Source organism: Carassius gibelio, chromosome B20, assembly GCF_023724105.1.
Source record: "Carassius gibelio isolate Cgi1373 ecotype wild population from Czech Republic chromosome B20, carGib1.2-hapl.c, whole genome shotgun sequence".
NCBI lineage: Eukaryota > Metazoa > Chordata > Actinopteri > Cypriniformes > Cyprinidae > Carassius > Carassius gibelio.
The window spans coordinates 17,778,922-17,805,529 of NC_068415.1; the positions used below are offsets into that span (position 1 = coordinate 17,778,922).

Consider the following 26,608-nt stretch of genomic DNA (forward strand, 5'->3'; position numbering starts at 1 on the left):
TAAGATTTCTGTCCCTTGAATGACGTCCATGCAACTACCACTTTAATACTTCTTAAACTTCATAAAGAGAACTAATGCATAAAGAGAAGTAATTCATATGTATCGTGTGGTTTATTCCAAATTTTCTGTTTATGTTCCCTGATCAATGTTTAAATGTGAAAAAAAAAGTAATTCTGCTCATTGTACAGTGATCAAGTCTCTTCAGAAAATTTGGACTAAACCACTCAATTAATTTGGATTAGTTTTATGATCTCTTTATGAACTTCTTAAAGTATTACAGTGGTAGTTGTGTAGACTGTCGATGGAAATTATCTCATTCAAAATATATTCATTTGTGTTTGGAAAATGAATGCAAGTCTTGCATGTTTAGAATGACAGAGTGAGAAATTATGATAATTTTTCATTTTTGGGTCAACTTACCATTTATCTTTTTGCAGATTGAGATCTTAAATTAATAATTAGTAAATTCCAGGTGTGAACATAAGCTAATATCGTGTGCCTGCCCAGTTAAACTTTAATTGTTCATATTCATTTGTGCCGTTTAAATTTGTACTGCACAGAGAATAACATAAATGAGACTGACTCACACTTCTGGCATCATCTTCAGACATCAGAGGAGACTTGACAGACAGACTAAATAGAGGACAATTTGGACATGTCCGCTTCAGAGGAAGAGTGTCCTGTTTGCAGGGAAAACATACAGAATCCTTCTCAACCATCTCCATGCTGTGGAAAAGTGTAAGTGTGGCTTATATTTGACATGGATTGGTGAGTTTGGTGACTTCATGTGGAGACTTTACAAACTTGATTAAACTTGTAGGTTTGTGAGGCATTTAACATAATTTAACATATGCATAGTGTAACTACTCGCTGGTCATTAAACAGTCCATGTTTCCAAAGTACTGATGTCCATTTGTTTTATTTATAGATATGGAACACCCGTGAAAACTACATACAAACAGAAACACAAAAAAATATATTTTTACACACACATAACAACACGAAGGACATCAATGCAAATAAAGAAATATACATAAATTAACACTTTTACCGTGTTGGCCTTGTTACCAGCAGTAGAATGGTGAAGAGCTCTAACAGGTGTATCCAAGTTCAAATCTCATTCAATTTGCAGCACTTCCAGGTTAAATCTAATCAGGAAGGGTCACATGACCTTCGATTTAATAAAACTTAGCACTACCACAAAATAAGCACATCAGAATTCATGCAATTGACACACATACACAATATTATATTTAAATTGTAAAGTCTTAAAAATACAAAAAGGAGCAAAACCCTGATATAACAAATACCTCATACACAACCCATAAATGACCTATCAGTGTCAGCTACACATAGTTTAGACTTTTATACAGTAATGCTGTATAAAAATGTATACCGTATGCAAAATATTTGATTAGTGATTGTAAATCAAACTCATTCAATAAATCAAATTTTCTTCATAAAGTGCTTTTGTAGTTGGAAACAGCTTTTATGTGTGACATTTATTTGATTTACTTTTTTATACATTTGCAGTCTCTCCTTATTCACAAGTGCATATCATTTCTCATAAATAACCTGAGCATTTACTGGCAGCAAAAAGCTAAAGTATTTCTTAAGGGAAATTCCATCACATGATTGGTTGACAAAGATTACCAGCCTTGCCAGCCATTGTTTTATCTCCATGTTTGAAGTTGTTGATTATTTTATGCTCTCTTACAAGTACTCTTTTCCTCTCTTTGTACTTTCAGAATTTTACAGCGATGCCTCAATCAGTCTTTTCGATACAGGGCTCATTGTCCACACTGCAGAAGCTCAGTAGACAACCGTGATTATGCAAATAATCCATTCCTTGTAAGTAAAAACCCTGCTTAAGTGAGAAATAAATATCAGTTTCTGTGAGTGGCGGTCATCAAGGATTGGATGCTTATGAATATTTTTTGTTTCAGCTTCCTGATAAGAGGAGCCACTTGCACCCAATCCTGCCCAATCCTGGATTTTCAAACATTTAATTCAAGGAGAGCTGTTGGCGCAAACATACACACAACCTGCACCCATTACTCCTGCCTCGATTGGTCTAATCCAAGTCCTCCCGCCACCTGCCACAGTTCCACTGCCGCTAAACCCTGCCCTGTCCCAGGATAATGTGCAAACTGCAATGGATGAATGGTAAGTCCCATCAAGAGGATAATTATTTGATTGACATTATGGTTTGGATAACTCATATTTTGTTTCACTCACAGGCCATGGCAAAGGAGATCACCCTAATGGAGATGAGTCCACAACCTCAGGGGTGAGGACATCTGGTTATTCACAATTCAACAAATCCTAATCATAAGGCACACAGTGACTGGGGTTTTAAATATTTTAGATGCCACAGACCCCCATATAGGACAGTTCTTATGACTCCCATCCTTAAATTTAAAAGGCAGCTAAAATATCAGCTGTATATTACTTTTGTATATAGCAATTATATATACTGTAACATATCCAATCCAAATACTTTCGTAGTTGTTTACTTTAATTATTTTTATTATTTAAATGTTTTATAATTGAATATATTTTAATTTATTTTATAATAACTAATTTATTTTAATATTCTAATATTTATTTCAGTATATTTATTTAATTAACTTTTTTTTTAATTATTTATTGATTTGTTTTTCTCTAAAATGTACAAAGATCCCTTATTACCCCCATTGCATTCCCCTGAAAACCCCTGTTCTAGATGACTGTACCTGGACAACAGCTTGAAAAACCCCTTACTGTGCACAAAGTGAAAATGAAAATTACATTATTTTGCTACATATCTTGCTCAAACGGTGCTTACAACGCTTTCATCTGATTTTTCTTGTTCACAAGCTTTTGTCCAAAATATAGTGCACATTCCCAATACATAATGGACCATTTACACAATCCAAAATATAAAGAATATCCCAAACTATTTCTAAATAGTATTTATTTATTTTGGCATAGCTTTTAAAAAAGATAATCAATATGATCACAATTAAAAATAAAAGTACTTTACTGGCATCTATGCTTCATGCAGAACCTTTCAAATTTAATTGCACAAAATGTAGTTTATAGTTAAAAAAGGGGTTCTTCAGAATATTTGGGGAACCTAAAATGATTCTGAAAATTATTATTATTATTTTATTTTTTAGCAGACATACGCATTTTGCTAAAGAATGAAAAATACAGTCTTTGACATGTTTTATTTTTCATTTTTTTCAGTTTAACTGTGAGAACTTTTGTGTGTCTGTACTGCCAGGAGGATGGACTGGATGAACTCGATCTACGTGATCACTGCAATGAACATCATGCCAGTGACAGCAAACATGTGGTCAGTCACCATTCATGTGTAGCCTATACTGTACATCATGTGGAGCTATTCTAATAATTAATCATGTGTTGAATTAAACTTACAGCACAATCGTTTGAAACATTAAGTAGTTCCTTTCAGTTTCAGCTTCAGGTTCATATTTAAACCTGAAGTGTGAAATTCTTAATCTTGGCGTCACCAAACTGAATTTTTTAAAACAGATTGATCATTTTGAAACCTGATTACAAAACAATCTATCTATCTATTATTTGCATTACACAGTTCAGTTTTAAATGATTACTGACTGCTGTCTACTACAAGAAACAGAAAAAAACCTTCAAGATTTTTTGTGCGCTCTCTGGCGCCCTCTAGGTGTGTGCAGTGTGTGTGCAGACACCCAACGGTGATCCACAGTACTACAGCTGCAACTTCATTGGCCACCTCAACCTGCGTCACTGCTACTACCTGGACGATATAACTGTAAGTCATCAACACCTATACAAATCAAAGAACCCAATACATGTATTCACACACGTCAATGTTTAACTGCAATCCTTTATTTCTATGAACCACAGAATCTCAACCAGACTGATGAGATGAACATTCAGTGTGCAATTCTAGCATCATACAGAGACAATTATTAGACCTCATTTTCAGAAAGATGACTACACAGTTCTCGGGGGCAGTGGGGGGTTATTCTGAACAACACCTTAAAAAATGCTTGAGAAGAAGATTCTGAACCACAAGGAAGAAAACAATTGAGAAATCAGTCAAAGAAATGGTGTATCGAGGATGTGATATTAAGGTAGTTTACCAATGTTATGTAAAATGTAATTTGTGGATATGTTGAAATGCTTTTATGGCAACAGAAAATGCTTGATTATCTAATTATGAGACATTATAAGAGTAATGCATTTTCATACTGTATGCTATATCATGCATCTCAGGCAGGCCTATTAATCAAATGACAAGTAATGGTTTATCTGCCAAAACCTTTTTTGTACAATTTATCTCTTCTTGCACTTTTTTTCAGATAAAATATTTATGTACTGTACACTTATGTTTGTGATATTGTTTGTTGGATTTACTTTAGGGAAAATGTTTGAATGAATGGGTCAAGTTGCATTAGGCTCTTTATATCTATTTATGTTGCATATATATATATACCAAAATTTGCCTTTTAGGTGTATTATCAATTGGTGGGTTTTATTATCAATCGCAGCTTGTCAGAGTAAATATATCAAACAAAGTACATATTAAATGATAAGTAACGGGTAAGACTTCAGAAACGTTATTCACTGTAAAGGTTTAAAGTCTTGTTTTACATGATGTATTTTTCTCAACGAGTTGGTTGCAAAAATCACACAGAATTAAATGTTATCATTTCGTATACAGTAATTGAGTATGCTTCATTTAATAACGCAATTGAAAACATAATGCCATTGATTTGACAACTGAATATAATAATGTTGCAATTTCAATACTAATAAGAATTCATTAGTAAGTCTGTAAAGTTGTTCATACAAAAATTATTTACATTTATTGGACGTTTTAGTGCCGGTGAAAACGTAAGTAAATGTGCGTTTTGTAGAACCACATTTTACGTGAAATACATACAAATTCTCATAAGATCACAGTGGCATAACAAAAGTATGATGTGAGTTTGAGAGGAGATGGACCAGTGGTGATAGCGGCAAAATCTGAATTTATTTATGTAAACCACAACACTCAAAAAAAAAAAAAAAAAAAAAAAAAAAAAAGGAAGCAACTGATTACATGAGAATTGGGCATTATTGTGCCATGCAATGACTCCCCAGTATGAACCCTATGTGTCTTGTCAAAAGAATAAGAGACAAAGGTCAGCCAACTGAGTGGAGTTTTGTGCAAGACAAGCCACTAACACTGCAGTTTAGACGCATGCACTAAATGTGCTAATAATGTCTCAAATGCCATCAGATGCCAAATGTTTTTCTATGGTCGATCTGGCAAATGACAGATCAGTATGCCAGTATACCCAGTCAATTTTGGTTTGCATTCAATTTTATTGGGAAAGGTAACACTTTTACAAGATTATGTCAAGGTTACTGGGAATCACCAACAATACATTATGAGGCACTGAGAAGGAGCCTAGAAGCAGTTCTCCTGACACCTGCACCACTTCATAGTATGCAGACCAACAAAGGAGCGGTGTGAAAAAGACACTGTTTAACTGCTGCAGCATTTGGCTACTGAAGGTCATAAAGCAAGCTTGACAAAGTTACAGTTTGCACAACAGCAAGTATTTTTTTTCGGTGAATGTCATTAGGAGCGAGGAAGTCACTGTCTGCAAAACAGGTTGAGGCCATTCAAAAAATTCCAAAACTAGCTACAAAAAACAACTATTGTCATTCCTGGGAATGTGTTCAAATTGTTGCGTTGAGGCCATTCACAAAATTCCAAAACCAGCTACAAAAAACAACTATTGTCATTCCCGGGAATGTGTTCAAATTGTTGCACATTCATCCCAAATTATGCAAAAAATCCTGTGGCTGCCAGGTTGCCAAAATGCTTACAGCCAGTACAACTGCAGAAAAACTCACAATGGCTTCCCAAGAAACTTTTGGTTACACTGATGCAATACTGCTGGTTACACACGCTGTCTCAATAATTCTGCTGAAACAGGAAACTTCATCTGTCTACTGATCGCTGGCTAAGAAACCACACTGTATTTCTTAAAAAAAAAACAAATGTGACAGTGAAGCAGTACTCTGTGTTAAATCTTAACACTCTGTTAACAACAGAGAGGAAGAAGGTATAACTTTACTGTGTAACTGTGCTTGAAGCTGTTTGGAATCAATGGCCAGACCTCAGAGAGACCCCCATTGACAATGCTGACATGATGCTTTTTATTTAGGGGTCAGCCTCTAGAGACCCTGAGACAGGCAAAACAAGGTTGGCTATACTGTAACTACGGAACATGATGTGATTTTGTCGGGGTCATTGCAGTCTATTCAGCCCAAGCAGCTAAACTAGTGGCATTAACAGAGGCTTGCAGATTACTGCCAAATGAATTTATTTTCTGATTATTTTTCAGATGTGTAGACCTTTTGCAAAAATTGAGTTTTTTTTTTTTTTTTTTTTTTTTTTGTATACATCACCAAATGATGATGTAAACACAGGTGCTCAAAAATGATGATGATGATTTCCCAGATTTAGTCTCTATTCTACCATGGGTGACTAAACCCCCAAGATTTAGTACTAGTTCAAGTTCATTAGATAATGACAAAGAAACCATTGTGTAAGAATGATATATGGAAAAGCTCCCCTCAGTTTGTTAGTGTAGAGATGTATATGCATTTCCCTTTTACTTAATGATGGCATGTTTTGAATCCTGTTATATTAACTAGAATACATGTCAAACCTCTGTTTATCAATTTGCACTGGCTTCCAATAGCTGCTCCAATAGCTGCTCGCATAAAATTCAAGGCATTGATGTTTGCCTACAAAACTACCACTGGCTCTGCCCCCGTTTACCTAAATTTGTTACTTCAGACTTATGTGCCCTTTATAAGCTTGCTTTCTGGACGTCGCTTGATTGTGCCATCCCAAAGAAGCACAAAGTCACTTTTATGGACTTTTAAATTAAATGTTCCTTCCTGGTGGAATGACCTCCTCAACTCAATCCGGACAGCTGAGTCCTTAGCCATCTTCAAGAATCAGCTTAAAACACATCTCTTCCATCTTTAATTTAACCCTCTAACTTTAACAATCACTATTCTAATTCTATTCTTTAAAAAAAATCTAACTACCTTTCTAATCATTTTGTATTCTATATTCTTTTCATTAATTATGCAATTGTATGTGTGTGTGTGTGTGTATGTGTAAAGACCTCTAACACTAGCTTGCACTATTCTTTTTGTAATATATCTGTTTTCTTTTTATTTATTATATTATTTAAAATCCCATGCTACGTGTACTGTTTAACCTAACTGAGACTTGTTATAGCACTTATATATCATTGTTCTTTTTGATGTTTTTGATTGCTTCCACTGTCCTCATGTGTAAGTCGCTTTGGATAAAAGTGTCTGCTAAATTAATAAATGTAAATGTTGATGGTCTTGATGGTTGAATATATGGAATGATTAAAGAATAATCAAAAGTTGGTTTGTTATGTAAATTTTAGTTTGTGTATGTTTCTTTTATTTGCTCTTTAGTTCTCATCTTGAGGCATTAACTGTTTATTTGATCAAAGAAGGTAAAGAATATAATGATTTAGGTAAAAGCATTCTGATACTTATTTGTGATCCTGGACGACAAAACCAGTCATAAGTAGCACGGGTATATTTGTAGCAATAGCCAACAATACAATGTATGGGTCAAAATTATAAATATTTTATAAAGCCAAAAATCATTGGGATATTATGTAAAGACCATGTTCCATGAAGATATGTTGCAAATTTCCTACCGTAAATATATCAATACTTAATTTTTGATTGGAAATATGTATTACTCAGGACTTCATCTGGACAACTTTAAAGGTGATTTTCTCAATACTTTGTTATTGTGCTTTCCTAACAAACTATATAAAGCTTCTGATGTAAAAATCTCAAAAATAAATAAATAACAATAACTGGACCCTTATGACTGGTTTTGTGGTCCAGGATCAATTTTTTTTTATGCTCATGTTCATCACATGCGAAATGGTGAAAAACGAGAAATGATGTTTTCTTTTTCAAACACCCTACACCCAAACTTCAAGGAAGATACTTTACATTAAATACTTAATCAACCCTAGTCTGAGGGAAAATAGATACCCTAAATGGAGACATATGAGCATGCATTATGATTGGATGAGATAGAAACATCCTGGTTTGATTGGGATATAAATACTGAGTCGAAGAGTTCCTCTTTGTCACACACTGTGCAGACTTTCTTGCAAGAATAAACCCTGTTTTTTTTCTTATACTATAATAGTCTCTGAGTTATTGGCTCACAAGAACTGAAAACATTTTTCCATAACAAAGGTGAGTAAATCTTCAGCAAATTTTAATTTTTTTAACCAAATTTAACTCTTAGCCAAATCATTATCAATAATTACTTTTATCATGTCTAATAATATCAAGTTAACCATTAGTGTAATAAATCATAAACTATCGGATACAAGCTCATATCACTGCAGACTACGCTCTTTTGTTCTATAAATTGGTTAATACACAATGCACTGATGTTCTGAAGAGAGCGTCTCAGAGTGAAGTTCTCATGGCGTCTCTCCATACATTACTGATTCTGTGTGGATGTGCCACAGCCCTGTGTTTGGTGAGTACAGAATTCAGATGTCAGAGAAACTATTTTGCGATTGTGTGTTTATTAATATTGTGTTAAAGCAAAACTTACACAGCTCTTGTTATATTAAAATACAATGACCTTGTTCAAGACTGAATGAGTTTTATGATAGTTTGTGGTTATTTCATAAAATATCAAAGCTGTAATAGCTTGTTGTTGTAAATGTGCACCTCTGACACTTATCTCACAAATGTTTTCTTTAAAAGCCAACATCTTCACTCACAGGTGAGTCATAACAGTCTACACAACAATATATTCAATTTTTTTTTTTTACATTTATATAGAATGTTCTGTTTTTTTTTTGTAGGCAATACAGTGATTGATGTGGATAATGGAAAAGACCTGGATATATTTGAAATAAATGAAGGTTTGTGGAAACATTAATATCTTAAATCTGTAGCATAATTCTTATAACAGTTTTGCATTAACTGCTGTCTCATTCAACAGCGGCAGGACTTGACCTGGTGGAAGGAGACATTCTGATAAAGGAGGTCAGTGTTTTCTTTGAACAAATTCTCATGCTACTTTCCACGAACAGGATACAAAGTAGGGCCTTAATCTACGGGCCTGAAAAATAATGAAATATTTTTTTTAGGACACTCTTAACCTTCAGAAAATGTCAACATTAACCTCAGGAAGTCTAACTAATGTGTAAAGATACACAGTAAGATACACTAAACATCAAAATACATTTTTATTTAAATAAAATAAATCCTTGTTTGGTATATATTTAACAGGGAGAAGACAGAAACACTATTCTGGATGAAAAGTATCGCTGGCCGACCACTGTGCCATATGTCCTAGACAGCAGCCTCGGTCTGTGAATATAATAATAACTGAATCGGATCTGTTAAATGTATGCTTTGACCTGTATATGATAATATAATTCTAATTTAATATTTGCTCCAAATTACTCACTGTCCTCCTGTAATACGTGTGCTGGTGTGTAGAATAAGGTGCATGAGGAAGATATATCAAAAGAGTTCTTTTAAAGCTCATGGGAGAATAAGGGCACATCCAACAAGGAACTAAACAGACAGGGTTTTTAAACACAAGGAAAGTAATCAGGGGAATGGAAACAGGTCGGGATTAATAAATTAACAAAACAAGGAACGGAACATGACCAAAGTAGGGAAACACAAAAGGAACAGAAAGTCTATGATCGTGACAGTCCACCCCCTCCCAGAATGTTGTGTCCTCGCACTGAAAGAGACAGTCCAGCAGTGGGAGGGTAGGAATTCAGAAGGCAGGCATGGGGCAGGCAAAGAGGGAGCATGGAGCATGGAACCAGGGTGGAGTGGATGGAGGAGCCCGATGCAAGAGAAGCAAGATGATCATCCAGAGATCAGCCAGGATGATAACCCACGGTGGAGTCAACGGTGGGAGGAGCCATGGTGGAGGAGGAGCCGACAACACCAGGGGGCCAACTGACGGAGACTGCGCCGGTGGATGAGGAGCCCAGGTTGGAGCCAAGCAGATGGAGAGCCAGGGTGACACGGAGGGTATGTTGGTCCAAGGCAGCGCTAAAGGCACCAGCAACCGAGGCAGGGCTCCAGAAGCCCACTGCAGAGTCAGAGCGACTGAGGATGGAGGTGGAGCTGGAGGGAAGGAGGAGCCTGACAGAGCCGGAGGGATGGAGTGATGAGGCGAAGCCAGAGGAGTGGAGTCCCGAGGCGGCGGATGGTCCATGACTACCAAGCCGGAGCCGGAGGGACGAGGGAGCCGGTGGAGCTGGTGGGATGACGGTCCACGGTGGAGACGAGGGAGCTAGGTGCCAAGGCGGAGCAACTGGGTCGAAGGACAGAGGTGGAGTCCAGGGCTCGGAGGCTGGAGGCAGAGACAGGGAATCCTCACGCCAAGGCGGAGCTGGAGACTAGAAGTACCGCGAATCATCACGCCCAGATGGCGAGAAGCCCCACCTCTTTGTAAAATAGCCAGTAGTGTTTTGTTTATATTACAGCTTGGGTCAGAGCTGTTGAGTAATCAGAGGAATGGAAACAGGTGGGGATTAATCAATTAACAAAACAAGGAATGGAACATGACAAAAGTAAGGAAACACAAAAGGAACAGAAAGTCTATGATCGTGACATCTCCCTCTTCTGCCTTTTTTTAAATTGTATTATTATTATTTTTTATAGAAGTCAATGCTAAAGGTGTGATACTGAGAGCATTTGAGCAATACAGACTCAAGACCTGTATTGACTTTAAACCCTGGGATGGAGAGCCAAACTACATTTTCGTATTTAAAGGCAAAGGGTAAGAAAACTTCAAAACACTACACACATTTATGTAAATGTGTCACTTTTTTTTTCTTAAACAAAAACCTACGAAATATTTTTTTTTTCTTTTTTACAGTCAGGTATAGCTACTGAATTCCTCTTTTAGTTGTGGAATATTTTGAGATTATCGTGCTGATTGATACCATTATATAACATTTAAATGATTTTCTTACTCCAAAAACAAAATGCCTCAAAATAAAATGGATGCTTTATAGAAATCAAAAAGAAAAAAGAAAAAAAGAAAATAAATTCACCATCTAACCTAACATTGTTATGGATTGACAAGTGATCTAATAGCTTCATCTTTTTTCTATTCTATGCCTTTGATACTGAGGCACTACCTCATTCTATATCTTTCATTTTCTCTAACCCTCTCCTTCAGATCACAATTCTTGGGAAGATGATCATTTTGTATCTCCTTAAATATTTTGTTGTTGTTGTTTTTGTTACACTCGTTCACTTCATCTTTCTTTTCAACATTAGGTGAGGAATCTTTGCCTTTGGGGTCTAGTTGTAGTTTGGCATGTTTAATCAGTTTCTGTGAAGACATCTTGATGTAAAACAGTAGGAATTACTCACTTCAAGCTAAGTTTTCAGAACGACTGTCACAAGCTTTGAAAAAATGTAGCTGCTTAACCCACCATTTTCGCATGACATTTTCTGTATGGTTGATGGCATTTAGTGCACTATATAGGGTATAAGTAACAATTAAAACAGAGTACATATTATTCTATGAGTTGACATAGTTTTAGCTGAAACAGGAAGACATAGCGAGAAGCCCCACCTCTTTTTGAAATAGCCAGCAGTATTTTGTTCATATCACAGCTTGGGTCCGAGCTGTTGATCTCAGTGAAGACAAATTTGACCGCTTATGACAGCCACAGACTAAATCTAACAGATTTCCCTTTAGTTTCAATTTGAAACTTTAACTAAAGCAAAGCAGTGACTATAATAATGCTGAGGATGTGTAGTTTGAAAATTGTGACACTTCAAGGCACCTCAGTGAATCTTTAATCACTTAAATGTATTAAATTATATTTTAGGCAAATTAACATGTTAGACCATTTCAGGCATTTGAAAACATTTAGACTTTTTTTTGCACTGGCTGTAAAAAAAATAAAAAATAAAAATAAAAAATAAAAATGAAATTGATGAAAAGGTGATGTTTTTATGTTCAATCAGATGTAACTCAAAGGTGGGGAATCGACGGATGAGGAAACAAGAGTTGTCAATTGGTGCAGACTGTGACAGTTTAGCAATAGTGGAGCATGAGTTTCTGCATGCGCTGGGTTTCTGGCACGAGCAATCCAGATCTGACAGAGACGACTATGTCACCATCATGTGGGACCAGATTAAAGAGGGTAACTTTTGAATATTATTAAATACACACATCAATAAAAAGATAATTCTGTTATGCCAAACTCCCAAAATCTATAAATATACTAATATTAAATACAAAATAATTTGTTCATTAACTGTTTCAAGGTTTGTTTCTTACTTAGATCATAAAAAAAACTTTAATTTACGTAATGAAACGGTGTCAAGCTCTCTCGGTGTGCCCTATGATTATGGTTCAGTCATGCACTACAGTAAGAAATCCTTCAGCAAAGGCAGTAAGCCAACCATTGTTACCAAAATACCAGAATTCTTGGATGTGATTGGTCAACGCATGGAGTTTAGTGACAGTGACCTGCTCAAGCTGAACCGGCTATACAATTGTAGTAAGTTTATGATTAAGCACTTTCTGTAGAATATTCTTCGATTGTTTTTTTTTAAAATATATATTTACATTCGTTTGACTGATAAGATAAAGACTAGCTCAACTAATATTTTGCTTCTCTCAATCATCTTTTCCTAAACATTTTTCATAATTCTTCCAGCTACAGCCTCAATTTTTCTGGACTCTTGCCAGTTTGAGGAGCCGAATATCTGTGGTATGATCCAGGGTGATGGTGGAAATGCCAAATGGGCTCGAGTACAAATGGTAGAGGGCGGTCCACAGACGGACTACACCAACCTGGGTCAATGTAAAGGTATGAACACCCCTTACCACAAAAGCAGGATTCAAGCCAAATGAGTTTTGCATTGATTTATATTGAAAATTTGAGCCACAGGATCACTAGCAATAAAACTTTCATGCAAGTGAGTTAAGAGAATTTGACAATTTTTTTTTTCATTTATGCAACATCATGCTCAGTAGCCTCGCCCATTGTGAAACCTAATTTGTCCAAATCCATATAAACACAAATATCTTTGGTTGTGATGCATCAAAAATCCAGACTCTTGTCACTGTGAGTCACATCAAGCAGGAGTTTTGTGTGGAAATTTGAACTTTTTCAACATGACAACTATTATTTACGCCAACTGTAAAAGAAAAAAAAAATATTCTATTGCATTTCCATGACTTAACAAGAGGAATCAAATTATATAGAGATATCTAAAAAAAGATAAATGTCAAACTTACAGTCACTCTCTCAGCAGGTATATTAGAAACTTCTTTGGAAATCACAAAATTTTTAGACCTTTATTTGTATTTGTTTGCCAAGGTAATTTAACGCAAATTGTTTAAAACATACATTATTATGTGATTATTTCAGGTCTTATCACAAAATACCTAGTTATACCAAATACTGTCTTAAATGGGATGGTGTCACACGGGAGACTATTTTTTTCATTTTGTTTAATTTTTGTTGTATCAGCATACTGTGTAAAATTGAATAATTCATAGTCTATAAACCTGCACTGATACCTCTTTTTTGATGGTGGCGCTTTGGTCACTCTCTCAGCAGCTACATTATAAACTCTGAAAAGGAAACAGGTCAATTTAGCTCAAAGGGAATCATTGAAGATTTTAAAGGGAATTTGAACAGAATCACTGTTTCACGGCTGATCACTGAGACGCCCTGCGATTCACTGAACGAGCCGTTTAACATCAAATCTGCGCTGGATATTAATATCCAAACTCTAGTGAAACACTATCAATTAGCACAGTAACAAGATCGGCAGTTTAAGACATTAACTTGTAAGCACAAAACACAAGATACTTCTCTTTTCAATATGAATAAGGCTTTATTAGATAAATCTAAGACATATAAACTAATCTAACACATAAACGCACGCATGCACACATTCACACATTCACACAAGTTGCAGGAAGATCGAAATTTAGGAAAAGATGAGTTTAAGAGAATGGAAATATGGAAGTTTACAGCAATACGTTAAATTGCATAGACATGAACAACCATCAATCACATAATTAGCCTAGTTAAAATTATATTAGATACACCAGTAAAGTTCACAGTCTGGAGGTTACTTGCGTCTCCTTTGAAAAAGTTGTCGCTGATTGGCTGGAAGTTCAGTAGTCGTTGAAGTGACGTCTTGGGAAGTCCGTGGTTGTTGGGCGTTGGCTGAAGATGGACTTGTGTGGCTGGTTGAAGTTGAAACGGGCACCCGAGGTCAGGCATCGGAGGCTCGACGTTACAAAACTTAACTCAGAACACGAAACTCCCACCGAAAAAGGAAAGAAATAAAGTTTGACGAGACAAGGTGGTGTTTCTTCTCATCGTGGCTAAGAAGCACGCTGGAACCACGCTTAAAGAACAGTGATAACAAACAGCATGGCTAAAAGCTAAAGCTAGGTAGCAAAGCTACAAGCTAAAAGCTAAGAGCAGGCATGACTAGTAGCAGAAGCAAAGCTAACAACTAAAAGCAAGATTTTATGGTGTCCTAAGTATTTAAACTGGCCTATTGGCCACACCTCAAATGTTGTCTTGACCAATCAGATATTGTCTTGGCTCGGGGGTATCATAAATCATATGTTTATCTTACCAAGCATGTGGTCCGAATTTTCCCACTCTTGCAGGGTCTAATTTTGGACATGATTCCTATAACCAGGTTATGATATATTTGATAAATAAATGATTGTCTGGACTAATTCAAGCAAGCAGATTCGATTATATCGATCCTAGACATGACTATGTATCCTAAAGCTATCCCATAGTTATCAAAAGACATACACAATAAGTGATTATAACATGATAGTCGAATGTGTGGGTTACACATAAATGAATATGGAGTGAAGCGATGGACTGATTCATTTCTCAAGTCTTTTTGAGTTCATTCTGGTCCATATATATGTACAAAAGACAGTTTCTTTGCCATTGTCTTGACAAAAACTTCTGTGGAGACCAGAGGTTCAAAGCTCTTCCCCCTTAGGAATTTCAGTCTGTTTCTGCTAGGTGGGGGGAAGTCAATGGAAGTGTTTAACTCGATCTCATGGGTTTACATGTGATGTCCAGCGTTGCATTTCCATTACGAACAACACATTTGACACCAAATTTCTCTTCTTCGAATTGAAATTGTAAATAATTATTCTAGTGGTGTTAATGTTGAAAGCTGTGTTGTTAACAAGTTGGTTGCTCATCTTGCTTGGGACTTGTGGCACAGAATGTTTTATGACTTCCTGAGGAATTCGGCTCCGTGTTTCAAACACAGCCCCGATAGACTCTTTAATTTGTCCGGTTCGAGTCATTTATGTTACAACTCCTTCAGAAATCACAGAATTGACCATTATTTATATTTGTTTACCAAGATAATTTAACACAAAGTGTTTAAAACATACATTATTATATGATTATTTCAGGTCTTATCACAAAATGCCAAAGACTGTCTTAAATGGGATGGTGTCACATGGAAGACTATTTGTTTAATTTTTGTTATATGAACAACACTTTATGTAAAATTGAATAATCCATAGCCCATAAACCTGCACTGATACCTTTTTTCTTGATGGTGGCACGTTGGTCTTCATGATAAACACATTTTACTGATACCATAAGGAAATATTCTTTGACCTTCTCAAGACATTTCTTGTCAAGGATTCCAATATGAAAAAATGATTTTTAAACTCCATTATAAGGTCCAAAGAGAAAGTGAGAATACTGGTTTAATGATCTAATATCTAATAAAGTTTATACTTCCACAGGGGTTGGGTTCTTCATGCATTTCAGCACAGCCACAGGAACCAAGGGTGACAAGGCTTTCCTGGAAAGTCGCCTCTTTCACCCCAAAAGACGCTCCCAATGCCTCCAGTTCTATCACTACAACAGCGGGGGCATTGATGACCAGCTAAACATCTGGGTGCGTGAATACACCGTTAAAAACCCCAAAGGAGCCCTGAGACTCATTCAGAAGATCAGTGGTAATACTTTTTATGTTTAAAACACCAATAGATAAATAATTTTAGCCTATGGGTAACTTATACTTGTACAACCTAGGTGGACGTGGACGCTTCTGGAAACTATATCATGTTACACTAGATGTCTCTGATAAATTCAGAGTAGTGTTTGAAGGGGTTAAAGGAAAAAAACCATCAAAGGGTGGTCTTTCTCTGGACGACATCAACCTCTCAGAGACCAAGTGTCCTCAACACATTTGGCGCATTCGTGATTTGAAAAGGCTTCTTCCTAAAACCCCTGCTGGTTCCGGAACCTACAGCCCCCGCTTCATATCCCCAGATGGTTACTCATTTCAGATTGGTTTGTACATTAATGGCTTGAAGGATAGTCCAAATAAAACAGCAATCTACTTCCACTTGACCTCTGGACTCTATGATGAAAAACTTAAATGGCCATGTCCGTGGCGTCAGGCATCTATTGAGCTGATGGACCAGAATCCAGACATCCAACATCGCATGAACAACATTAAGATGATCACTACAGATCCAAAGAAGCCCTTAACGGATTGTAAGATACAAAGTTATAGATATTAGTAATTTTTATGTGCCATTAATGCTGATATGCTAAGTACAGATACTTGGTTACAGATTATTTAGAGATACAAGTAAATAAAATGCGACCTGTACTGGCAAGATGAGTCAGAAATTGCACAGGTTCATTTTGAGCTAAGACGCAAAAAAGAAAAAAAGAGAAAATATTGGACCTTAGTCAGATTTGGGGATTTCACAAAAATTTGTTTATTAAGCCATTGTCTAGCAATCCCAATGCTCCAAATAGTAATTTAGCATGTAACATTTTCCTTATTAGGGGGCCTTTTCTCCACTCGCTTCTTGCAATGACTGTAATCCGCAGTGCCCACATAAAAGGTGTTTTGGCAGTGCGCAATCCAGATAAATATACACAGAAGTCCAGCAGAGATTGTCTGAATACAGCATTTAAGTGTTCATGCAAACATAATCTGTTATGTCTTAAAGCTGCAGTAGGTAACTTTTGACGCTCTAGCGGTTAATAAAAAGAACTGCTTGTGTCTTGCGGAAGAACATCATAGCCGGAACTACTTCTCTCTATTTGTGTCTATGAAGAATCACAAAGGTACTGGGTTACTCCGCCACGGTGCCCCCGAAGCAATCTAAAATAGTCTGAATATAAACACTTATTGTAGATGTACCCTAGTGATTCAGGACAAGCTAAAAACACGGTTTGGAAAATGGATTCATGGTGTACTCGCTTATTATATAAATTTTTCTACATTTTGAACACAAACAAAGTTACGGACCGCAGCTCTGATTGGTTGTTTCTTACCGGGAGTGGATGAATTTCTGCAAATGGCAATAGGACCACTGGGAGGAGCCAGAGGAGCTTGATTTTTTCACAGATTATCTGTCTCATATTCTACTGTCAGGACATAATGACAGGTTTAACAAATATGTACAAAAATATATTTTTTACAAAAGTTACCTACTGCAGCTTTAAGTTCCTTAACATTTATGGAACGGCTTTGGAAAAACATCTGATGTGTAAAATTACATTAGATCCGTGCGTTACAGTAGGTCTTAATATAGGCCGTCTTCCTTATAACTGTTAGTCTAACAATAAATTAAAAGAGGGAATCACTCACTGCTCTTGACTGAACTGCTTTTGTAGTTTTAATAGGCCTAATCAATTTATTTGTTATTAATCCACTAAAGGGAATTTTTACATTCAATTATTTGTTTTTCTTATTTGAATGCTTTTGTTTACATGTAAACACAAAAGGTAGCCAAATGCATTATTTGTTTCTTTCTTATATTTATTGATTGTTTTTTGTTTGTTTTTTTGTTTTTTTGCATAGGCTATGTTCTTATTTATAATAACCAAGATAAAATAAAATAGCTATATTAATATAGTAATTATTATGAAGGAAAGAATTGGATGAAAAGATTTTGCCTTGGATCTTTCAATAAACTGCTTTGTTCATTGTGACTGATCTAGCCAGCACAGTTTACAAATGTGTTTTATAAATAGTATCTTCTCTTTTTGTACAGACATGGGTAAAGGTAAGTATTTCTGGGACAACCCACGAAAAGTAGGCAGTCTAGTCACTGGCACAAATGGTAAAAAATTCTACCGGGGCCCAGGTTACAAAATGAGCAACTACATCACACACGATCGTCTGAAGAGTCGAAGCTTCATTAAAGGAGATGATGCCATCTTCCTCCTCTCCCTTGAAGGTGTGCAGTTCTTATTCAATACCAGTGAAATTCTTATGAAATATGAAAAGAGCTTTAAATTTCAACTTCATCAATAGATGTGACTGGACTTTTGAAGACAAAGAGACCAAAAATCAGAGACCTGCGATTAGAGATTGATGACCGTGAGGCAGAGGAGGATCCAAAGAGACAGATGGTTGTATGTATCCAAATACCAGTCTTCTCCTCCCATACTTGATAACTCTAGGGCTACCATTATTCATTATTAAATGTAAATAGATAACTTCTATATAGTGCTGGGGAGTAACTAGTTACATGTAACGGAATTATGTAATTAATTTACTAAATAAATGTAACTGTAATCAAAATGTGTGATTAAATAAGTTACCTATGAAAATGTTAACAATTACAAAGGAGTTAACTGAATATTTCACACATATACATATGATTGACTTCTTTAAAATATGAGACACCAGTGTTTTAGGAGTTTAGGACACAGACTAGGACAAATGATTTATTTCATTTATTTCAGGAATCATTAGATGTCAGTGTTTCCTGCTACAGATATGCAAAGATTTGATTTCAAAAACAGTATCATAGCTATTTAATGGTTTCTTTTTTTAATTTTAAAACCGTATTTAACCTCAGAATGATATCAAAGTAAATCGAGGTGCTAAAGTCTGATTTTGTGGTGGCTGTGCTTTAAAATGAATTAATTAGTATCTTAATTCAAGTGAAGAAAGATATCGAAAGTCTGACATTAATCAGTGTTGAGTACTACTGAAAGATTAACCCTGCCTGCTTTAAATGTTTGAAAATGATTAGAAATTTATAAAAGTAATTTAAAAAATCTAATGTAATCAGTAATTAATAAGGCAATTGAAATAGATACACTACTTGTTACATTTTATTTATAACATTTTAAGTAGGGTAACTTGTAATCTGTAAACTATTAAATTTCCAAATTAACCTTCTCAACACTGCTCCCAATAAACTGCATTTTCTTTTGCAGAACCCCAGAGTCCTGGGACCATGGACTAAAAGATCCCCATGAGATGCAGCATACATCAAGAAGCCTAAATGGAGAGAGAGAGAGAGAGAGAGAGAGAGAGAGAGAGAGAGAGAGAGTGAAAAAATCTTTCCAGAATTTGCCAGATTGTGTCTTCATTAATGAGCTGGAGCTATTGTATCATACCTTTCATTAAAAAAAAAAAAAAAAAATGGTCTCCTTAAGATTATTTTCTTCTTATTTTCCTCATTTGTAAGTTGCTTTGGATAAATGTGCCTGCAAAATGAATATATGTAAAAGCGTCAAAACAAGTAGAAACCGTTAATGCTCCCACAGTTTATTAGTGGTATGTTGTAGTCTGTTACAAAGTGCTTTATTATAAATAATTGTAACCAGGTCAAGTCAAAAGGGTCATGCTGATCAAATCAGTCTCCATATCTATTTTGCATTTAGATTGTGGAATTGGCTCAAACAAAATAAGGGGGGGAAAAGAAACATTACCAGAAGTCACTGAATAACCAAAAAAACATACTAATACATATTTATCTCAATTTTGCTCATTTTTATTGTCATCAGTAATATAAATCAGGGTGTTTTGTGTTAAATTCAACATTATTTAATAAATGTTTATTTAATTTTTTAGTATTTATGACCCTGTCTATAAATGAGTATTGGTCTTGTTCAGGCACAAAATTGCCAACCGCAATACTTTTTTTTGTTTGTTTTTTTTGTTTGTTTTTTTATTTGAACATGTAAATAAAAAAAAATAAAAAATATGTATATACATACAGACATGTATACATATATGAAATTACTTTATATAAAATATAATATATAATACATATAAAATTGTACTTTACTTTACAATACTGGAAACATTGTTACATACAACCACAGTTGTTTTTAACTGTAAATGTAACAGCAAAAAGAAACAAATATTTTACATTAAATCAAACTGATGAACTACGTTAAAATTGATTTTGCTTGAATTCAGAAAAAGCGCATGTAAAATCAATCTCTACTTCACAGCAAAAGGAATGGTGGCTCTAAACAGGAAACAAAACTAGACTATAAAGTGAGACCGAATGGGTAAAATGACTCAATGAACTAAAATGTCCCAAACAACATTTCTGAAACACTTAAATTTCAGTCAAAACTGATTGTCAGTTGGAACTATTTATATGTACAGTAACTGAAGAGATCGCCAATCCATTGTTAAACAAAGTTATGAACACGTCTAGAGAGTTTCTGCACATTGAGTCTCAAACACAAAAAAGGCTAAAGAACCACCACCAACATCCTGAGAAAGTGGAGGAAGCTGGATTGGATTCAAGATTCAATATTTTTTATTCTTCACATACACAATTATATATAGCATATAATATAACCAGCAGTGAAATGCAAGTCAGGTCCGCTCCATGGACAGTGCAATTATTAAAGAAAACAACACCAATTAAAGCTGCAAGCAGCGATGAATGGGCCCTAGCACCCAGGCTCACCGGCAGCGAGTGGCTTTAGTAAAAAGGTGAATGGTGAGAAATATGCATTTAAAGTCATCAATATAAGTGAAATATATCAAAGTATATTCCATATATGTGTCAATCTTCCTGTTGCCAGCAGGTGGCGCTATCATTAAAGTGGAATATTGGCCTTCAGATATGTTCAGGCCAGGACTCTTATCGAACATGTGAAGTTTGGGGAAGATTGAACATTTTATCAAATCAAACTTTGTCATGGCACCATGGACATGCCCTTTAACATAAACTCAATTTAACATTGCACAGGCCTTTAGATTAGACTGACCACAAAAAATACATTAATGACAAAAAAATTTTAGGAGAAGTTTGTCGCAGCATAAAATATGTCACTTCCTGTTGCCAGCAGGTGGCGCTATGACTATAACTGAATATGGGCATGCAGATCAGTTAAGGGCAGAAGTCTTATCTAACATGTGAAGTTTGTGGCAGATTGGACATTGTATGTCTGAGTTACAGCAACTTCCTTTTTCATTGCGAAACATCAAAATTTGTCAGGCCGCCATGGACACGCCCTTTGACGAAACCTCAAGATCTTCACAATTTAACATCGCAAAGGCCTTTAGATTACACTGACTAAGTTTGTTGTTGATCTGAAAAATCTCTAGGAGGAGTTCGTTAAAGTACAACCACTGAAAATGGCAAAAACAACACTAATTTTGCAGCTTCCTGTCCTGTCTAATTTCGTACCAAGAGACTTTTTTGTAGGTATTGGTGTGTTACATGCGTATACCAATTTTTGTACATGTAAATGAAACGTAGCTTGAGGTGCACTCCATTGAAAGTGTATAGGTGGCGCTATCGAGCCATTTTGCCACACCCGATGGAATATTGGCCTTCAGATGTGTTCAGGCCAGGACTCTTATCACACATGTGAAGTTTGGGGAAGTTCGGACATTTAATGCCTGAGTTATAACATCTTTTATTCCCATGGTGAGACATCGAACTTCATCACGGCGCCATGGACACACCTTTTAACGAAAACTCAAGATCTTCACAACTGAACATCGCACAGGCCTTTAGATTAGATTAGACTGACCACAAAAAAGACATTGATGTCATAAAATTTCTAGGATTAGTTTGTCACAGTGTAAAATATGTCACATCATGTTGCCAATAGGTGGCGCTATGACTATAACTGAATATGGTCATGTCAATCTGTTCAGGTTCGGACTCTTATCAAACATGTGAAGTTTGGGGCAGATTGGACAATGTATGTCTGAGTTATAGCAACTTCACATTCGCCAGGCCGCCACAGACACGCCCTTCAACGAAAACTCAAGATCGTCGCAATTTAGCATCGCAAATAGCTTAAGATTGGGCGTACAAATCTGGTGTTGATCTGAATAAATCTCTAGGAGGAATGCGTTAAAATACAACGCATGGAAATGACAAAAAATTGCACAAAATTTGCTCATAATATTAAAAATAACCGACTTCCTGTTGGGTTTAGAATTTTGCTTCGAGAGTCTTTTTTGTAGGTATTGGTGTGTTACATGTGTGTGCCAATTTCGTGCATGTACGTGAAACATAGCTGGAAGGCTGTTGATTTTTTTGCATAGGTGGCGCTGTCGAGCCATTTTGCCACACCCTCTTGAGAATCCTATATCAGACGAAAATATTCACCAGGTTTGATGCGTGTGCAAAGTTTCATGACTTTTTGTGCATGTTTAAGCCCTCAAAAATGTAATTCATTTTGGAGAAGCAGAATAATAATAATAAGAAACAGAGCAGGCCATGGCAATCAGAGATCACCCTAATGGAGATGAGTTCACAACCTCAGGGGTGAGGACATCTGGTTATTCACAATTCAACAAATCCTGATCATAGTGACTAGGGTTTTCAATATTTTAGATGCCACAGACCCCCATATAGGATCATTCTTATGACTCCCATCCTTAAATTTATAAGGCAGCTACAATATCAGCTATATATGTTCATATGTATATAGCGATTATATAGAATATCCAATACAAGTACTTTCTTAGTTGTTTCCTTAATTTTGTTTTTATTATTCAAATGTTTTATAATTTATTTTAATATATTTTTTATTTATTAATTTATTTATTTTAACCTTCTAATATTATGTATTTATTTCAGTATATATTTTATTAATATTAATCTTTTTTGAATTATTTATTGATTTGTTTTTCTCTAAAATGTATACAGATCCCTTAATACCCCCATTGCATTCCCCTGAAAATCCCTGTTCTAGATGACTGTACCTGGACAACAGCTTGAAAAACCCCTTACTGTGCACAGAGTGAAAATGAAAATTACATTATTTTGCTACATATCTTGCTAAAACGGTGCTTACAATTCTTACATCTGATTTTTCTTGTCCACAAGCTTTTGTCCTAAATATAGTGCACATTCCCATTATATAATGCACCATTTACACAATCCAAACCATCAATATATCCAAAACTATTTCTAAATAGTATTTATTTATTATGGCATATCATTTCAGTTTAACTGTGAGAACTTTTGTGTGTCTGTACTGCCAGGAGGATGGACTGGATGAACTCGATCTACGTGATCACTGCAATGAACATCATGCCAGTGACAGCAAACATGTGGTCAGTCACCATTCATGTGTAGCCTATACTGTACATCATGTGGAGCTATTCAAATAATTAATCATGTGTTGAATTAAACTTACAGCACAATCATTTGAAACATTAAGTAGTACCTTTCAGTTTCAGCTTCAGGTATTTAAATCTGAAGTGTGAAATTCTTAATCTTGGCGTCACCAAACTGAATTTCAAACTGTTTTGACCATTTAGAAACTTGATTACAAAACTCTCTATATATCCATTATTTGATTAAAAAAAAAAATTCCCACTGACAATTCCCACTGAAGATAGAACCAGGTGGGGGGGTGGGGGATCAACCTATAAATAGCTAACTTATATTTTAACATCCCCAAATTACACACTTCAGTTTTAAATGATTACTTACTGCTGTCTTGTATAAGAAACTACGGAAGTTCTAAGCGGCCATGCATTATTATATGTTTTCTTCTTGTTTTCTCGTTATAACGTCTTAATTTTCTCGTTATCTCGACATAACAAAGTTCGTTTTCTCGTTATAACGACTTCATTTTCTCGTTTTCTCGACATAACGAAGTTCGTTTTCTCGTTATAACGAATTAATTTTCTCTAAGAAGTTACAAAACTGCGCCAGCAGGTGGCACTATAGACCTGAATATAACTGATGCGGTGTTGTACACTGTCCACTTTTCTGTACGCGGACCTTCCTCGTGATCGCTATAATTTGTGCAGTCTTCATTACTGACATTTAATTAATTCATAAATGTTAAATGCTTGAATCAATATGAATATTTTGTGTATTAAGTTCCTGCTAGATGCATGAGTTTCACCAACGCGTTCTGTGTCATAAAATAACTGCTTATCAAAACCAAGGTTGACATCACTGTATTCTGTTTATCTACAGTAGGACGGGATTTAACGATGTAGGCTGATGTGCTTCTTTTCCTTATTACTAATCTTTATTGTTAACCATATTGATGAGAAATGTGATGTATATGTAAAATCCATAGGCTTATTCAATTCAGTTTTGTTCTATAATGTTGTAATCGTTTTTTTCCACACACACACACACACACACACTACAATTAGTCCTACACATGGACGCTCTTTTCAAACAGAAGCTTGTAACACGCATGATATCTGCCACATCATATAATGACTACTACAAATTACAAATTATATATAATTTTATTTCAAATAAAGGGAAAATTAAAAGTGAGTTTAATCCAAGCAGCTCTAATTTCGCGGTGTTGCCATTTAAACATGTTAATTACAAAAACAAAACGTTCGTTGTACTGTCTCTGGAAAAATCAACAGTGATTGATCAGCCTTTATTTATGTAAAGTATTGTAGACATTATTACCTAGGCGAAGCTAAATTTGCTGAAATACAGGCTACAGTAAGAGCGCCTGCATGGCTGTCCATCAGATGCCTGTCAAAGTTGAGTTCGTTACTACAGCAACAGTAAAACTGTCATGTCGTTATAATGAGAAAACAAACTTTCGTTATGTCGAGATAACGAGAAAAGTAAGTCGTTATAACGAGAAAACGAACTTCGTTATGTCGAGATAACGAGAAAAATAAGTAGTTATAACGAGAAAACAAAAAGGAAAAAAAATTATAATGCATGGCCGCTTAGAACTTCCGCATGAAACAGAAAAAAAATTTCAAGATTTTTTGTGTGCTCTCTGGTGCCCTCTAGGTGTGTCTAGTGTTTGTGCAGACACCCCATGGTAATCCACAGTACTACAGCTGCAACTTTATTGGCCACCTCAACCTGCGCCACTGATACTACCTGGACGATGTAACTAAGTCATTTACACGTATACAAATCAAAGAACTTTACCCCAATAAATGTATTCACACATGTCAATGATTAACTGCAATCCTTTATTTAAATGAACCACAGAATCTCAACCAGACTGATGAGATGAACATTCAGTGTGCAATTCTAGCATCATATAGAGACAATTTTTAGACCTCATTTTCAGAAAGATGACTACGGTGCCCGTAAGGTGACTTGTTCGGTTTACTTCGTTTTGTCGTGGCCACGAAATAATAACTCGTGGGAATGTGATAATATGTCGTGGCCACGAGATATTAATTTGTTGGAACGTCATATTATTTTGTCGAGGTAACCACATCCTTATGTCGTGGCCTCGAGATGCTATGTTGAGGGAACGACATCCATTTCTCGTGGCCACAATTTCTTATGTTGAGGGAACGACATGTTTTTCTCGTGGCCACGAGTTTAATGCGTAAACAAACCTGTGTGGCCATAGCAACCCAGGATAATCAGAGATGGAATCGTTAATATTTTATTTTGTATTATTTTGTATTATTAATTATTATATTAACCATAGGCTTTGGCTACCATGCTGTGTGGGCTAGTTGCATATCTCCGCCATCTTGGATTTCCGGTCTTGTGAGTGTGTGCGTAGATATTTCCAGTTGTTCTAAACATCAGTGCAGAGAACCAGAGAAGTCCAAATATTACCTTCTATATGTTCACAGGATTTATAATATCACTTCAAATGCAAATAAGATATACACTGCTATTATTACTATACTATAAATGTTAACTGAGCCAGTGGATTTGAAACTTGTGTATGTTTAAGTCTGGTGAATGAATTAAATACACTAATGATCACTACTGTTCACGAGATGACAGTTGAGCTCATGGTGTGTATACACAGCTACATAATGTATTTTTATCTTACCAAATATGTTATTGTACAAATTACTTATTTCTTGAAAATGTTTGCATTATTATTATTATTATTTTTTTTTTTTTATGAAATATTTACCTCGTGAGACGTGGGCTGCGATTTATCTCCAGAAGTATCCATTTCTAAATTGTACAAATACATCAGTCTGTTTCATCGTTATTTTCACAACATATTTTAATATTTTACACAGTAAAAAATACATGACTAATATATGTTTTAATCTGATAATTAATAAAAAAGAATAACAATATACATGGCTGCTCATAGACAGATAATGATTTATGCTGCAGATCTTTCACAAAACTAATAAACATAGATAAAACACACATGAATGCAAACAGCGATATTTTATTTAATGCAAACCTACCATAATTATATTATGTTTAATTGTACAGTTAGTTATAAATTATGTTATCATATAAAGCTTTATCAGAAAT

The 26,608-nt window shown here is 35.4% G+C and overlaps 1 protein-coding gene across 6 annotated transcripts in view; it reads left to right on the forward strand.

Moving 5' to 3' along the window:
- The first annotated feature begins 8,119 nt into the window (after positions 1-8,119).
- Positions 8,120-26,608, forward strand: part of LOC127983868 (meprin A subunit beta) — a 75,291-nt gene continuing 56,802 nt past the window's right edge. For 2 of the 6 annotated variants that reach the window (XM_052586252.1, XM_052586251.1), the window contains exons 1-14: positions 8,120-8,322; positions 8,534-8,614; positions 8,848-8,866; positions 8,949-9,008; positions 9,089-9,132; positions 9,379-9,457; positions 10,780-10,897; positions 12,103-12,281; positions 12,423-12,641; positions 12,801-12,953; positions 15,905-16,120; positions 16,197-16,664; positions 18,182-18,367; positions 18,445-18,545. In XM_052586252.1, coding sequence (XP_052442212.1) covers positions 8,558-8,614; positions 8,848-8,866; positions 8,949-9,008; positions 9,089-9,132; positions 9,379-9,457; positions 10,780-10,897; positions 12,103-12,281; positions 12,423-12,641; positions 12,801-12,953; positions 15,905-16,120; positions 16,197-16,664; positions 18,182-18,367; positions 18,445-18,545 — 1,899 coding nt within the window. In that variant the 5' untranslated portion in view covers positions 8,120-8,322; positions 8,534-8,557. Of the gene's footprint in view, positions 8,323-8,533; positions 8,615-8,847; positions 8,867-8,948; positions 9,009-9,088; positions 9,133-9,378; positions 9,458-10,779; positions 10,898-12,102; positions 12,282-12,422; positions 12,642-12,800; positions 12,954-15,904; positions 16,121-16,196; positions 16,665-18,181; positions 18,368-18,444; positions 18,546-19,358; positions 19,475-26,608 lie in introns of those variants that run through there. The other 4 variants (XM_052586250.1, XM_052586248.1, XM_052586246.1 and 1 more) reach the window with 4 other exon arrangements.